General features: G+C 44.6%; 1 protein-coding gene across 6 annotated transcripts in view; it reads right to left on the minus strand.

Moving 5' to 3' along the window:
- The window catches only part of LOC119402142 (phospholipid-transporting ATPase ABCA3-like), a 77160-nt gene extending 74240 nt beyond the window's left edge, over positions 1-2920 (minus strand). For 3 of the 6 annotated variants that reach the window (XM_049418515.1, XM_049418512.1, XM_049418511.1), the window contains exon 1: positions 2631-2920. In XM_049418515.1, the coding sequence (XP_049274472.1) occupies positions 2631-2661 (31 nt within the window). In that variant the 5' untranslated portion in view covers positions 2662-2920. Of the gene's footprint in view, positions 1-510; positions 1045-2630 lie in introns of those variants that run through there. The other 3 variants (XM_049418516.1, XM_049418513.1, XM_049418514.1) reach the window with 2 other exon arrangements.
- Positions 2921-17775: the final 14855 nt, after the last annotated feature.

Raw genomic sequence — 17775 nt, forward strand, 5'->3', positions numbered from 1 at the left:
AACCGGGATGACTGCATGAAAAATGGCTGAAGGCTATCTCTCTCTCTTTTTCCTGCATACATTAATAAGCTAGATCGGCGTGCTCTCATAATTAAAGTCGCAGTTACCGCCAAGGCCACAGTGTATAATCGATCAGCGACTTTTCACCGTTACCAACCCGTTTCTAGGCACATAGCCCCAACCAAAACGTCAATGTTCAAGCATTCCTTCTCAAAGCTCGAGCGAGATCATGCTTTCTTCCGTTTCCATCCATCGCAATTCGAACATGATTGGGCTGTGATCGCAGCTTGTTTGTAGTCCCGTCTAGGTGAATAAGTTCCACGATGCGTTCTCAGGAGCAAAGTTTTGACCCCGCATATCCCAGCATCGTTTTGTTACGAGAGACGCCGGAGCTGAACATTCCCAGTGTAGGCCCTACGCAAATCGACGACGAAGCGAAGACAACGCGGAACTCCCCTCCGTAAAGGCTAACAGCGAGAATTTACTCCGAAATAACAAACCGAAACTCACCTAATTTAACCCGTATGGGGAGCTGCGGAGCATCACAGACACCGTACTCCCATCGCCTGCGGTGCAGTGTCGAGTCAGACCCAGCAGGGAGAGACCGCTAGGCAATGCCCGCAACGGTCAGGGATGCACCGGCGCGGATAACGATGCTCCGATATCGGCAATGAAGCAACGCTGAACTGTGGTACTCCCCGTTTGACGTCATGCTTTCGTCTTGCCGTCGCTCGTCATGGCAAACCTTATCGCTCACGGCGTTGACGCTTCGATGAGTTACAACGGAATCAGCAGTTTCCCCATGCAAGCACCACCCCGGCGACTGCAGTTTCCGTCTTCTCCTACGCGGTGCCGTTTACGAAGTGCTCCGCTTTCCGTGCTCACCGTGTGTCTGCACGTATTCCCGAGTCAAATGCGGGCCGCCGACACCTGTTAACGGCGCGTGTCACTGTCAGCAGAGGGGGCCAATCAGTGTATTGTCCAAATGTGTCATGAACGTTTACGCGCCTTCGGCAAAGCGAAGCCGACAGAAGCAAACACCTGTGCTGCCGACCTTACGCAGTGACGCCACGCCTGTCACGCATGACGCTCGTCCGTGAATGACGCCTTGTTGCTGTCATTGTAGCCAGACCAAAGAAGAGACGCGAGGTTTCGGTTCCGTTTTGGACCATCCCTGAAAAAGGTTGGCGATACGCTAATCCTGTAGGGAGGATGTATTCCTTTCCTGCGTTACGTGCGTTCACATAATTAGAATAACCCATCTAAATGTTGAAAACCTCGAGAACCGCCTCAGATCGGGTTCAATAAACTAACTTTTTTTTTTCCTAGCAGTAGTGCACTTTATGGAACCTGTTGATCGATTCTGTGGCAGTGGTATAACCGATGATTTTACCAGTTTTTAGACCGTGCAAAAAAGAACGAAGACGTCTTATAGCGGCTAATTTCAGTGCTACCAAGTAAGAGTACAGAGAGAGAGAATATACGGAAATAAAAAAGAGACCCGTGAGTTATTCAAAGCTTGCGTTAGCGTTTGCTGCCACTGCCCATGCGTCATGCGCTGACCTCTGGAGTAAGCACCCTATATTTCTAAAATAGCGTACGTACTCGAGCAACGCGAACCACACGAACCTTATTCTAAAATGGTCTATTATCCAGATATGCAGGAAATTGTGTTTTGGTTTTTGGCGGCACGCATGGCCGTTCGGAGAGAGTTTGTGTTGACTGACTACATTCGAGAAATTCTGCTAACATATCATTGCTGCCTGTTTGGCTTCTGTCTCGTAATAATTCACAAAAAGAGATACGTTTAAAAATTTTGATGCGATATTCGCAGAACGTGCTAGAAGGAATGTAAATATATCAGAATGAAGGAGCGATCGATTAGAGAAATACACTTAAACCTCGATACCTTCAATACAACGAGATTCTCAATATAACAAAGTATTTCGCTTTTCATAACTTCATGCCCCTATTTTGAATCTCGATATAACGAAGCGTGGTTATCCGTGACTTCAATGTAACGCAGTTGCAGTGCTGCACTTCACAAAAAAGGTGTCCTTTGACTCTTCTTGGCTACAAACGCGATTCTCCCATGTATAACTCTCTTTAGAGAGGCACGCTGACTCTTGGTATCTATGACTCTCTTGTAAAAGGCACGCTAACTCCCTTTTGGAGAGTCGTGCGTCCCACGACCCTTCTAAAGAGAGTCAACGCGACTCTCTAAGGAGAGTTATACATGGTAGAGTCACAAATGTAGCAAATAAGAGTCAAAGGACACCTTTTTTTTTTCTCAGAGTGTGCCTCAGAAGAAGACCGAGGCGACAAATTGAAACTTCGGCTGGGGCTAATGAGAAAATGAGAGATGCATGGTGTCGCCTTGCTCTTAGGCTTTTTTAGACCGAAGCTCTTTTGGTTTTGCGGCGTGCGACAGTTGTCGACGTAGCGCGTTCATCGAAGCGACTGGAAATGAAATGGTTAGGTTCGGTCAACATGATAGCATCGCACTACTCCGGGCAACACCAGAGGTTTTGATGACAAGCCGCGGCAGCAGAACAGGCACGATATCATCGCTTATTCCGTATTACCACAGTGCGTTTCACCTGCATTTCTTTCGGGTTGATCGCGCTTACCGCTGTGAAGAGGTCTTCGCCGGCGCAACATCGAGCCGCGGTCGCCGGATCCCAGGATCAAGAAATTTAAGTTTTTTTTTCACGATATTAGAATTAGTTCTTGCACTGAAATATAGTCAAACATTCTTACGACACTTCCCCTGCAAAAAAGAACCCTTTTGCGAGCATGATTCGCTTATTAAAAAGATTAAATTTAGGTTTAACGAAATTTCACCATGACGACGTAAACTGACGATTTTATCCACTTCGTCATATAAAAGATTAACTGTAATGAACGTAGCTTAGACGAAACCATGAAAAGGTTGGCATGGAACTTGGGAATATAGTCTTGAGCGACCTTATATGGGATCGATGGAAATATTTTTTTTACAGTCATACACGTGGCATTTAAGTAGACAGAAGCCATGTGATAATATAAGATTTTTGTGCCAGCTGCCATTATATCGGCCATCTGCTTTTTTCAAAGGTCAACTGCAGCTGTAAAGGCCGCAGGATTGGCCTTTCGTCTTTTATCGTGTCATTTATATGGCTTCACAAGAATGTCTTTCTTTTTATTTCATTTCTTGTGGAACTGCAAAATCACAGCTTGATGTGACTCATGCATTGAGAACGTTGACCTCGTCTACGCTTATAGAGCACTTAATTAGGAATCTAGCATGCAAATGCTCTGCACGGTACAGTGAGGTGAGCGAGGCATTCGTGTACAGTGAACTTGTGTACGCATGCATACACTTATAAAATGTGCATACACATTTGCCGTATTCGCGGTTTCTGGAAATAAATGGAATTTCTGGAAATAAATGTTGATACAACTACACAACGATCTCAAGCAAACTAGCAGTTTGTGTCACTGTAAAGGGCATAGTCAGAAATGTTTTTCGGGGAAGGTTCAATCATCCTCCATGCATATGCGTGTGGATACACATGACAAAATTGAAAAAAGAAATACTCGTGGTAGGTGGTTTGAACTCCACATGAATAGTTCACGTAAGAAACAACAAACCAACGTCCGCAAACAATAGTTCACGGCATTTCCCCTCTAGTTATCTTGAAGCCTGCGCGAGGGCGCTCATCGGATCTAGAGTATACCGGAAAAACCAGCCAATCGCATTCACCTTAGGAAAGTTGCCAGCGCTCTTCGGAAAAGCTCTGCCGCCGGGTACATGGTTTATAGCCAGGCTCTCTTTGGGTGGATTTGAAAAGGAGCCAATACACAAGTTTAAAATAGTCAAAAGTAGCCATTTCGCTTAATTTTATCGCCAAGTTGGCAGCAAAATAGAACAGAAGCGGTATTATGAATGTATAGAGCTTTTATTATTGAACAATAAATAATACAATTTTGAATAAAGAAGGCTATAGCGATAAGAGCACCGTTTTACCCTTTTGCTTGACCTTCAAGCCAAGTAAGTTGCCATAAAGCCAATGAAACATTAATAAATTTATTGCGCCATGTATATAGTTTATGCAGAATAGATACTGCATTCTTGCCAGATACAAAGTAACTTGGGAACGTTCCAGCTAAGTCGCTACGAAGATTAAACGTTGAAGCAGTTCTTCCTTGAAGCCGCAGGTCAAATTTGATTAGTAGGGCTTACATAATACCAGTCTGGACAGCTCTAGATAGTGAAATCTGGTTAAGATGAACAACACAGCTTCATTTGTCACGCATCTCTCGTGTTTTTGTCAAGTTCACACGAGAACACGTGCTGCGCATCAGAATCAGAAACTTGCGCGTAGCATCAGCATAGATGACGGGAAGCGTGAGCAGCGCGTCCTAGTTACGCGTTTGCCAGCATGAACGCGACTTCGCCTCTTCGTATTTGCAGGAGCGCCGCTCGTTGCGTTGGGGTGCCTCGATGCGTACCAACGCAATGGTGGGGGAGGACGTGTCCGCGCATCTGTTGACACGGCAGCACAGCTTGGAAACAGTGTACTTTATCTGCAAATAATAAGAAAAATGGCTACTTAAAGGGACACTAAAGGCAAATATGAAGTCGGCGTTGATTGTTGAAATAGCGGTCCAGAAACCTTGTAGTGCTACTTTTGTGCCAAGGAAGTGCTTATTTTGAAATAAAATCACGTTTTAGTGGTCCGCATCGCGTTAGCGGACTTCAAATTACCCACCTGAAATCAGTCTTTCACACGTCACTGCTGCCGTGCCCAACGTTGCCCGCCTTTACTGCGCGGCGGCGTGCACTGGCGGCGTGCACTGGCGGCGTGCACCATTCGGGCATCCGGCAACGTCACATGCATGCGGCATTTTGTCGAACTTTCTGTCAGAGCGACTTTCACGAGCGCGCAAAACACACGTGGCAGTACGCGATACCGAAACTACCAGCGAGACGCGACCGCGTGACCGAAGCGGGGCGCCGGGCAAAGCGCAGTTCGGCGAAAACGCAACCTTTGAACCACGCGCGCCGTTCCCCATGGCAACGTCAAAGAGGTTCTTTTTTCCATGAATCAAACAGAAACGAACAAACAGCATTTCATTACGTCTCTTGATGCACGGAAGGTTCTTTTTTTATTGCTGCTAGTTTGATTACTGGTGATTAATTGTAGGCAGACTCTCATACGTCATCGTGATCATTTTGAAGATGTGCCGCTCGTGGCGCTCATCAGGGGCGTAGCCAGAAATTTTTTTCGGCCGGGGGGGGGGGGGGGAGGGGGTTCAACCATACTTTATGTATGTTCATGCGTGTGTTTGTATGCCTGCGTGTATATATACGCAAGCAAAACTAAAAAATTTCGAGGGGGGGGGGATTGAACCCCCCAACCCCCCCCTTGGCTACGCCCCTGGCGCTCATCGTGTGATATATTTAGCTTAATTTCTCGGTAAGTAGGGCACTGCTGTTGATAATATTGCCGTTTTAGACGTTGTCATACATTGAGCTTCCACTCTGACATAAATTGTTATTTGCCTTTAGTGTCCCTTTAATGAGCCAGAACAGAAGCTAAACGTAACCAGAAAGTAGCCACGGAGCCAACCCGAAACTTTTGCCGCCAGACGAGGTTGAGAAGTAGCCAATATGGCTCAAAGCATACAACGGCAACCCTGGTTAAAGCGTACGTGGCAAAATTACTCCCCAAAAGTAATTAAATTACATCACTCAATAATTTGCTCAAATTATTTTAAATTAGGGGTGTGCGAATATCAAATTTTTCGAATACGAATCGAATACGAATATCCACCTTTGAATATCGAATCGAATATCGAATATCAAAGAAAAAAATGTCTCCACAGTAACTGATATTGTATTTAACATGTAGCTATTTGAAAAATAAAAAACATTAACAGCCTGACTGGCAACACAACATACACTGCTATCTCCAGAACACAATGTCCAGGCTAGCACAATGCACATCACAACGCAAGCAAATATCACAGCCCAGTGAAACTAATGACTAGATGTTATCATGAAGAAATATGAGTTGCTCCACATTATCAGGCAGCAGGCGCTCCCTTGTAACAGAGACCCCCCCTCCCCGCCACTGAAAAGGCACGCTCGCTCGGAACAGAAGTGGCTGGTATAGGGATTTACATGGGGCGAAGCTTTGCCAGACTGGGGTATCTGAACAGTCCGCCACCAGTCACGTGGGTCACTGTCTTTCTTCAGAAGTGGTCCCGCATAGTGAACGAGTGGTAGTTAGGGCCGCATAATATTGAAAATGTACGGTTACATGATCGCCAACAGCGCTGCACGTCGGAGATGCACCAGCAATAAATCATACGTATTGGGGCGCTCGTCGCAGGCAGATATCGTGCCTCCGTGTACTTAGGATGTTTATCGCTCCTCTCGGCAACGTTTTTAGCGACACGAACGCAGCAGAAATGTGGAAGACGAGTTATTTTATGCATGATAATCGAATCGCATATTCGATTTTTTCGAATATTCGAAGTTATCGCATATTCGAAACTTTTCGAATACACGATTTTCGAATCGAACACGAATATTTCGAATGTAATATTCGACGAATATTCGTAACATTCGAATATTCGCACACCGCTATTTTAAATGTAATTGAATGACTTTACAAATTACAGCTCGCCGAAAGTAACTTCATTACATTGTTATTACTTTTGAGAAGTAATGAAACTACTTTGAAATTTTAACAAAAGTTCATCATTTACGCACTAACTCATGTACATTTTATTAACAGCACATATGTATTGAAATATCAGAGATGTTTGTTGAACTCCTCATGCTCGAGATTTTGCACTCAAATTAACCTGTCTTAATTATTTTTCTTTTCTTTTTTTTGGTCGATCTTATATGCCGTAGGGAAGGTGGACATGCTATGTTTTAGTCAAAAGTGCTTCTCGCGAACAACTGGTCTTAGAGACAGATTGTAAGCAGTGTCGCATTCTCCTTTCCATTTTTTCTCTCTCTTTTTCCTTTTCTTGCTCTCCCCTTTTTTTTGTAACATCTCTCTTCTATCATCTTTTATCCCCCTTACCCCTTCCCCCAGCACAGGGTAGCCAGCCGGCCTAAGAATTGGCTAACCTATCTGTCTTTCCGCTTGTTTCTTCCTTCCTTCCTTCCTAATTGGGAAAGGAATGAGTAATTTTCTTGAAATTACTCGGTTGAACTAATTCATTACACTACCAAATTACCAGTCCCCAACAGTAATTCATTAGATTACTTATTACAGCAAACATTGGTTTAGTTACTGTAGTTTCATTACTCTAATACTATTATATAATTGCTGCCAAGTCTGGTTTACAGACTTGCTTATATCCCGCCATGTCATTCTTGTGACATCTTTGCGGTTGTTTTTCTTCAATATTTTGTGGAGTCACTCTTAGACGTACTGTAACACGGTGCTCATTAGGTTGGATACACACATCCTGTGCTAATTTTGTATGCAGCGTAATTTGTTGATTACTTAAAAGGATTGATTGTTGGGCGAGTTGGTAATTCATGATGATTACGTTTCTTCCGTAGTCATCACTGATCTATATAATGTACATGCGTGCTAGCTCAAAGTTATTTCCTTTGTTGCCATTTTTTTATTAGTTCGTGCGGCGCTGTCAGTCGATAAATATCTCTTTTTTGTACTCCGGACTCTGACTTTTTCACTGTATGTGTCAGCTTGTCAACGTAGTCATACGGCCGGCTGCCGACGACTTCGCGTCGGCGGCGAACGCATGGCAGGCGGTGACAGTGTGATATACACGTACGCTTCTATTAATATGCGTCCTAGCTCCACCTTGTGTCGCGTGGAACATATATACAGCAAACCCACGATTGCGTTAATTTCGTGCTTCAAGTATACATATGTATGTAGAGAAATAGTGTATAAGGTGGTCAATTGGCATTTCGATGGAGGCGAAATGCTAGAGGCCCGTGTGAGATGGCAGTGTACGTTAAAGAAGGACAATTGGTCGAACTTTCCGGAGTCCTCCACTATGGCGTCCCTCATAATCATATCGTGGTTTTGAGGCGCGCGTAAAACCCCAGATGTTATTATTAATGTGACGATGTACTGAAAACTTCAGTATGGCGAAAGTTTGATCTTGTTGTTGCATTAGATATTCTTGTTCAGCAGCGCAGGGCGAACACTAGACACGCATCCAATGGCAATTTTACTTTATGTTAAAACGAAAAAAGAGTAATTGAATTTCAAGGGGCAAAAATTATGAAATCAACTACCTCTAGAAGTTAAAGTAGCACGAACTTTACATATATTGCGAAAATATATTATTTGCAATATCAAGATTAGTAAACAGTCCTCGCTTGCTGCGGTCAGTGTATTTCACTTATTTACAGGTTATATGTTGTAATGATGTGAATATGAACATGCCCTGTTACATTCGATTACCTTTTTTGTCCGATTATATTACTGGTATAGACATTTATATATCTGCTCTATTAACCTACTCGGCGTATTATTCAATGTACCGACCACTAGCTAATCTAGGCATCGGTCCCGGTAGTTTCTAAGCATCATGTGTGATTTATCTATGAAGATTTAGTGAATGAATGAATCACTGAATGAATGAAATAACATGCGGCAAGTCTTTCTGTAGTATCTGTTGTCGCGTTTGTCATTTTTGTGTCTCTGTTCGCACTGCAGCGCTACTAGAGTACAAAGGGACATTGGGAACAGCGGATAAGGCCAACATAACCCTTACGACCATTCGATGGAGTAATGCTTGACAAACGCTGTTGTGAACTGATGATTTGCAAACTCTTCGCTCTCTGCCCCATATTCCCTTAAAAATGGCAACCTGTTGGCAGGTGGTGCTATTTCAGGATGTTAAGCCAGCTCTTGGCGGTTAAGCTCGTAAATCAGTATAACTTTTGTACCAGTGACATTCTACAAAATCTGTAAATAGCATTGACACATAACCTTCTGGTGCAACGTCCTCATAATTTTTGCTTGATTATCTCCAAACCTGTTTTTAATAAATATTATTTGTTCTTAACCTAGCCACGAGAGAATGCTAACGTAGCCATTAATGTGCCGTGCACTCCCTGAGGGGGCCGGATCTCCCACTCCAGAGCTCAGGGACCAGCTGGTAACCTTCAGCGAGGTCGCCAAGCACTATTACTTAGGGCGCAGAGCATTCTAAGCCACATTCTAAATTAAATAGGCCACAGGTGGTGACGTTAAAGCATGTGCAGACACGGACGTACCCTAACCCGGTCGTCACGAATAAAATTAACCCGGACTGCTGTGTTTCAGTCTGTAGTAGTAGCTCGATTTAGAACACATGCTCGGGCGCTGTTGGGCGCTGGCTGGTGATGGTTCTTAAGGTGAACAGTGGTGGCAGCGGATGCTGAACAGTGACGTGCTGGCGGACCAACTCGGGGCTGTCCAGAGGGCCCGTGTGGCGGCAGAGGGGCTCGGCCTCTCTGTCCCGACGTGGGAGCGGCCCGCATCAGTCCCAGACTTATTCCTCAGGACATCAATAAAATTCTTCATAACATATACAGAAATGGGCGGAGCCAGAGGCATAACATTCCCAATTACTGCCTGAATTTGTTCTAGATATGTACATACATACATGATCTGCTGTTCTGAACCTTAAGCTTGCGTAAATGAACTTGAAGTTTCAATCAGAAAAAATAATTTGGTTTGTCTGTCACACTGAATACACAACCACGTCGACACTAACGCACCCCCTGTTCACCTCCCCGCCCCTGCCATCCAACCTTTACTCGAAAAACGGTAAAGCCGCACCTGTGGGCTGAGCAACTGTCAAATGAGAGCATTTGTTTGATAAATATTTAAACGAGGAAAGTGATCGTTGGAGCTTTTTGGTAAATTGCTTTCTTCACCAGGAGTTCGTGAAAAAGGACCGGCGCAGAAGATGAGACATGAGATAGCTAGGGCTATCGCAATCACAACTGAAAGCCTGCCGACCAGTCCCTCCGAGCTAGTATAGCTTTGACAGGGAAATTTATCGTAATGATAGACAATAATGTTGAACAGAGGGAAGTGTGTGGCCAGGTGATACCTCACATAGTGTAAGCAGGGCCAGCAGGACAATGCCTGTCCCACATTGCCTTTGAGTGCTGATCCGGGTTTCTTAGTGAATGACTCGACGCGGACAGAATCGTTGGTCACCGTCAACCAATTGAGCCAATAAACAATCTTGCGGAATGACGAGCTATCAATACTCCGAAAGCAACACCAGAAAGCCGGAAAACAGGCAGTGGTGGCCGATATTCTGGATGACATTAAGAGAAAGAAATGGAGGCTGGCAGGCCACGTGGTGTTGAGGTAACCGGTGGTCAGTTAGAGCGACAGAGTGGGTAAATGAAGGGATGGGAAGCGCAGTTGAGGACGACAGAAAGTTAGGTGGGATGATTAGGTAGAAAAGTTGCTTGCACAGAATGAGCTCGCGCAGGAGAGGGTAAATTGGAGCTTATTGGTATAGAGATCTGTACTGTACATTGTGTCCCATTCCTGTCTTCCTATCCTCACTTCCCATCTCCGCGCAGAGTAGCAAGTCAGCCATTTGTATACGCCGGATCAATTTTCTGCTTTTCAATAAAGAGTTCTTTTTCTCTCTATACTGATTAACGATGGGGATGATGGCACTCGAGAACTACGTGTCCGCCCTCTAGCCTTTCTGTGTGTGGGAAGCTGAAGTTCCTAGGTAGATAAAACTCGCCTAACGGCGAGGATGCCAATGTGGGCCTGCTGATTTGTCATCATGGAATCACAGTGCCGTTAAAAATTAATTTCCACAGGAAGCAAATTTGTTTGTCTATTTATGACACCGCGTGGTACTATAAATTTAAAACAAAACAAAACAAAACACCCCTTTGTTCTTATTGTAGGAAAGATGAAACAATAGAACACTTTTTGACCTCTTGTCAAAAATTTTCTACATTACGAAAGACATCTCTAGAAACGCCGTTACGCATCATGGGATTAGACTTGACAACCTCAAATCTACTATCTCTAGGTGCACTTACCCTTGGGCACAGCAGCGGGGAAGTATGCGAGGCCATGCAAGATTTCATAGAACAATCAAAAAGATTTACACAATGACCGCAGTCCCAAAGTTCCATAGTTAACCAAAAGCAATATACAGCGAGATTCTTTTCTACAATAATTCATATATTATTTGATGAAAATTAATTCCAGCCACCTATTTCCTATTTTTTAATTACTATTCTCGCAAAATTAACTTGTAAAAAATCTTCTTGTTATACAAAATAAGAAATCATTCTGATTTCTAGATTTTAAATATTTTTTCCAAGCTACCCGATTCTTGGCCAATCCCCCTGAGTGGGTGTGAGCCAGCAGTACAGGATCTACATCTACATCTACATCTACATCTACATCTACATCTAGATCTATAAAGCACATGAGTGCGAATACGAATTTGGAACGCGTAAGAAGGCGAGGAAGACGAAGAAGCGTACTTTGGGATTCCGGTGGGCGCCTCAAGGGTATTCGCGATGGTGTTCGGCAAACCCGAAAAGAAGTCTGGCCCTTTGGTACCGACCGACGCGGAGGGAAGCCCGGCAGCCGTCGTTCCTCTGCCAAGTGGAGCCGATGCACACGGCGAGAATCCGGAAACAAACGTGGCTGCCGAGGCGTACCCGCATCTCCCAATGGGCAAGTACAACTGGCAACATCCTCTTGCTTATCCCCTAGTTCATCGCCGTGGTGACGTGGTCATAGAAGGCAGTAGGATTGGGCGTGTTGGTACAACATGACCAATAGGTGCGTATCAGCGCAAATGACAAGAGGGGTCACCAGGGAGGGGACAGAGCGCTAAAATTCCGGTAGTTTGTTTCTTTGGAAAGCCTTCAGTTAATATACAGTTACACAATGGTACAACAACCATGCGCGGAACATGCTCATTCTAGCACGTGTGGATGTAGGCCAAGATTTTCTGATTGTGGCATTGTCGGAAAATGCAGAGATCGCACCACAAGCGAAATCGTCGAGACATAGAAGATTGCTTCTTTAAAGGATGATTGTGTCAGCAACACCCTCTCCGCCGCGCTCACCGATAAAGAAAAGATGTAGTTAGGGTTGTTCACGTGATAAACTTCTGCGATATCGTTGTGTTCCGCGCATGGCTGTTGTACCAGTGTGTAAATGCATATAAAGCGAAGGCTCCGCCCCCCCCCCCCCAAAAAAAAAAAAAAAAAAAAACTTGGAGCACGCTTGAGCTTCGCCTTCAAGAGTAGAACGCCGCTATAGTTTAATCGGGCCCCGTGCGCATCGCCCTCTCAAATGCTAGCATTCCTTCGGTTCTCGGCGTGTGCCTCAACCATGCCGTAAGCAAACGAACGACTGTGTGCGCGACATTGGCCGTTTCAAGGTATCCTAGAATGCCTACCGCAAGTACAGTTGTTCAGTGCCCGTTACGCCATAGTTCTTCCTTTTGCGAATCAGCGAGCGGCCGACAACGCGTCGGTAAGGCAACACGTGATCCTACGCAACTGCTCACTTTGTTGGTGCTTTTGCTGCTGATGATGATATTTAAATATGTCTGAGCGCTTTGTAATGGGTGGGCTTTTAAAACACCCGCTCGTTGCGCAATTCAAATGTTTTGATGCCTGGCGCGATTCTACAATTCTGCAACGCAATATTACATGCATTAAGGAGACTCCTTCCACTACATGACATTAATATAGTGTTTTTTTTTTTTCTGAAGCAGTTTCGAAAAATATCATGGCTCTGTGGTAGAACACCTGCTTGCCACGCAGACGGCCTGAATTCGATTCCTACTCGAACCCGAAGTTCTTTATTATTTTATTTGCATCTGTCTCGATTATTCATATAACGCCTTTAAAAGATAAGTATGAAGCAGTACCAACTAGCTCACCTCTCCGTTTGCTTCACTTTATTTTTTGGCACCCGCTGGTATTAAAGCGATAGCATTAAAGAGCTCTTTTCGCAGAAGTTCTGGTGTCGGCGTCGGCGTCAGCGTCATTGGTTGTGAGAGAGAAATCAGCGCTGTCCGTGAGCGAAAAATCGAGAAGGATGCAAATAAAATAAGTAATAACAATCTGCGGGTCGAGTGAAAATCGAACCCGTGCCTTCTGCGTGACAAGCAAGTGTTCCACTACAGAGCCACGCCATTGCTTGAAACTACTTCGAAGAAAAATAAAAGACACTCTATGAACGTCATATCTAGTGGGAGAAGTCTCCTCAACGCATGTAATATTGCTTGGCAGAAGCGTAGAATCGCGCCAGGCGTCAAAACATGTGAACTGCGCAAAGAGTGGGTGTTTTAAAGGCCCACCCATTACAAAGCACTCAGACATATTTAATCGTCATCACCAGCAAAAGCATCAACAAAGTGAGCAGCTGCGTAGGTTCGCGTGTTGCCTTACGGACGCTTAGTGGGGCCTTCGCCCAATCGCAAAAGGAATAATTATGGCGTAGTGGGCTTCGTAACTGAACTTGCAGTATATGCATTCTAGGATAATTTGAAACGGCCGATGTTACGCGCACAGTCGTTCGTTTCCTGGCGGCACGTTTGAGGCATCCACCGAGAACCGAAGCCGGGCCCGATTACGCTATGGCGTTTCACTCTTGAAGGCTCAAGCGTAAGCGTCCTCCAAGTTCTGCGAACAACCTAACTGCCGCTGTACGCCTCTCCGCAGTCTTCGAACATCAGTCGTCGGGGCACTCGGCGGACCCAGCTTATTGGTCGGCTGCCGGCCAGCACGACCTCGGTACTGGGCAGGCCTTGGTCAGCTTCGTGCTCATCGTGGTCACGGTCACCGTGGCCTGCATCCTCATCATACTGCTGACCCGATACAGCACGGATTACCGCGCAGGACTGCGCGTCGAGGCGCATCGAATGCCGCCCAACATTACCGGCTTGTCACCACGGCGTCACTGAGTCGCCAACGCGGCGCGCAACGTTGTCGCGCATTGCAGCGTCTGGCTCGTTCCCGCGTGTTTGTATGTATTGCGTGGAGTAGCTGCTGTAAAATTAAGGATTGCTACTAATCTCACATCTTCCACTAAATGGAGATAGTCTTGTATGCGTGTCAGGCGTGCCTGTGTTAGCAGTTTCAGCACATATCTGCATGATAAGTAAAACCACAGCATGTCCACTACGTCCCGGAGTGTGACCACTATACGTCCCTGATGACCACTACGATGATGAACGCTACGATAATGACCACTATAGCGGTCATCATCCATATCATATCGACGAGTATACGATGACCACTGATGACCACTACGATGCATTGATGACCACTACATGACCACTACGTCCCTGAGTCTCGCGAACACAACGCGCGACGTTTTTACGCATTGTACTGCTTGGCTGGTTATCGTATGTGTGAATGTACTGTGAGAGAGCTGCTATAAAATTTGCGATTGTTACTGATCTCCCATTGTCTACCAAATGGGCACGTTCTTGTATGCGTGTCTGGCGTGCCTGTGTTAGTAGTTACAGTGCATATTTGATAAGTAGCAGTAAAACCGCTTAAGATTATAATGAGGTATTTTTATTTGTACGTGTAATATATATATATATATATTGCGGTAAAATCATTTGGATGATGCTTGATCTCCGCCTTCAAGAATAAAACGCGATAGCTTGATTAGGTTCCGTGCGCATCGTCTTCACATTCGCTTGCCAGGCTTCGCATCTCAGTCGACACCTCAAGCGTTCCGCGAGGAAAGAAGCGCCTGCGCGCGTAACATTTTCGCTTTTCAACTCCCCTGGAATTCATGCCTTGGTGAGAACACTGAAGGACGCCGACCAAGGTGAAAAATATTTACTGACGTTTCGGCTCCCATAAGGGAGCCCTGTTCACAATGAAGGGCGAAAAAAGGTTTTTGAACAGCGGAACTGATAGGCTACGAGTGAAAAACAGCGCTATTTAGCGCTGGGTTCCACTCGTAATCATGAACCGACCAGCCCAAGTGCGTGCCCTACTACTGTTTAAGTTATCGGTAACTTGCGCTCCGTCGTGCAGGACACCTCATGTGGGTATGCGCCACAGGAATTGGGCAAGCCCCACTATCGTGTACAGCAGGTGCGAGTGTCAAACGAACACTTGAACGAGAGAGAGAGAAAGAAAGAGATAGTAGAGATTAAGAATAGAGTGAAAAGAGAGAGAGGAAGGAAGCAATAGAAAGATAGAGGAGAAAAATAGAGCGACATAAAGAGAATAAATACATAAAAAGATAAAAAGAGAAATACATAGGAAGAGAGAGAAAGATAGAAAGAAACAGATACAAAAGAGGTACAAAAAACAGAGAGAAAGAGAAAGAAAGACAAAAAATTCGGCAGATCCCACGCATTGTGGGAATCGATGTAATGCGAAGCAGCCAGCAAAGAGCTGCATACATCGCCTTGTTTGTCTTTGAGCCAAATGAAATCATTCATGCCATGGCATCTAGTCCACCATATATCGCATGTTTGCCATGCACGCATGCATGCACAATCTAGTGTACACCATGTCAATGAAACGCATATTCTGGTATATAAATGCATGACCTGTCGTTTATGTTCATCACGCACTCGTGTCATGCCATACCAATTTTGGTATATATCACGTTAACAAAACGGCCGGAAGCGCACCATGACAGTGGCATGTAAATCGTACCGTACATGACATGATTCGCATGTTAAGACCTCTCATTTATGTTCGTCATACAGTCACATCGCGCAATACCAATTTTGGTGTATATAAAAGGAGCGAATTGGCCGCGAGTGCACCATGAGTAGAGCATGTAAATCATGCCATACATGTCATGCATATTATAGTTTTTCATGTTACCACCTGTCACTAATGTTCATCGTACAGTCACATCGCGCAATACCAGTTTTGGTGTATATCAAGCTATCGAAACGGCCGCGAATGCACCATGAGCGTGGCATGTAAGTCATGACATACATGGCATGCATGTCATAGTTTTCATGTTACCACCTGTTATTCATGTTCTTCATACAGTCACATCGCGCAATACCAATTTTGGTGCATATCAATCTAGCGAAACGGCCGGGAATGCACCATGAGCGCGGCATGTAAAGCATGACATACATAACCTGCATGTCATGATTTCCATGTTACCACCTCTCATTTACGTTCGTCATGCAGTCGCGACGCGCAATACCAATTTTGGTGCATGTCAAGCAAGCGAAACGGCACGAGTGCGTCATGAGCATGACATGTAAATCGTGTCGTGCATGTCATGCATGTCATGATTTTCATGTTACCACGTCTCATTTACCTTCGTCATACAGTCGCTTCGCGCAATACCAATTTTGGTTACATCAAGCTAGCGAAGCCGCCGCGAATACATCATGAACGTGGCAATTAAATCATGACATTCATGACATGCATGTCATGGTTATCATCTTACCAACTGTTATTCATGTTCTTCATACAGTCACATCGCGCAATACCAATTTTGGTGTATATCAATCTAGTGAAACGGCCGCCAGCGCATCATGAGCGTGGCATGTAAATCAGGTCGTACATGTCTTGCATGTGATGATTATCATGTTACCACGTCTCACTTACGTTCGTCATATAGTCGTGTCGCGTAACACCAATTTTGGTGTATATCACGCAAGCGAAACGGACGCGAATGCACCACGAGCGTGACATGTAAATCATGACATACATGTCATGGATGTCATGGTTTTCATGCTACCACCTGTTATTCATCTTCTTCATAAAGTCACATCGCAAAATACCAATTTTGGTGTATATCAGTCTAGCGAAACGGCCGCGAGTGCGCCATGAGCGTGGCATGTAAATCATGTCATACATGACATGCAAATCATGATTTTCATGTTACCACGTGTCAGTTATGTTCGTCATAGAGAAATGTCTCGGCATACCAGTTTTCGTATGTATCCCTTCATTTAAACGGCCGCGAGCGCCCCGAGACCATGTCATGTAAATCATGCTGCACATGACACTGCGCGTCATGATTTGCATGTTAGGACCTGTCATTATGCTCGTCATGAACTGTTGTCACGCCGTACCAATTTTGGTATATATGAAATTAACGGAACGGCCGCAACAGCCCAAAAGCCGTGGAATGTAAATCATGCTGTTCATGACATGCGTGTCATGATTTTCATGATATGACCTGTCATTTATGTTCGTGATAAGGCCATGTTATGACACTCCAATTTTGGTATACATCCGATTAACGAAACGGGCAGGGAGCCCAAAGGCCGTGGAAATATCACATTTATCACTACGTAAGTTGACAGTGAATTGTGTTTATTGTAATGTTGAAGTGTTGGAATCTGTATTCTTTATCGAAATATATTCTCCCCCCCCCCACTGTAATGCCCTTGGGCGCTGTGGGTACTATGATAAATAAATAAATAAATAAATAAAAGTAAATCATGCTGTTCATGACATGCGTGTTATGATTTTCATGATATGACCTGTCATTTATGTTCGTAATAAGGCCATGTTATGACACACCAATTTTGGTATACATCCGAATAACGAAACGGCCAGGAGAGCACAAAGTCGTAGGCGGCTAGATAGATAGATAGATAGATAGATAGATAGATAGATAGATAGATAGATAGATAGATAGATAGATAGATAGATAGATAGATAGATAGATAGATAGATAGATAGATAGATAGATAGATAGATAGGTACGCTCAAAGTAGCAGAAGTTCGATAAGAAATGCTTCGCATTTAAAATAAAGAGAAACAAGAAA

The sequence above is a fragment of the Rhipicephalus sanguineus genome, chromosome 8 (genome assembly GCF_013339695.2).
Source record: "Rhipicephalus sanguineus isolate Rsan-2018 chromosome 8, BIME_Rsan_1.4, whole genome shotgun sequence".
Taxonomy (NCBI): domain Eukaryota; kingdom Metazoa; phylum Arthropoda; class Arachnida; order Ixodida; family Ixodidae; genus Rhipicephalus; species Rhipicephalus sanguineus.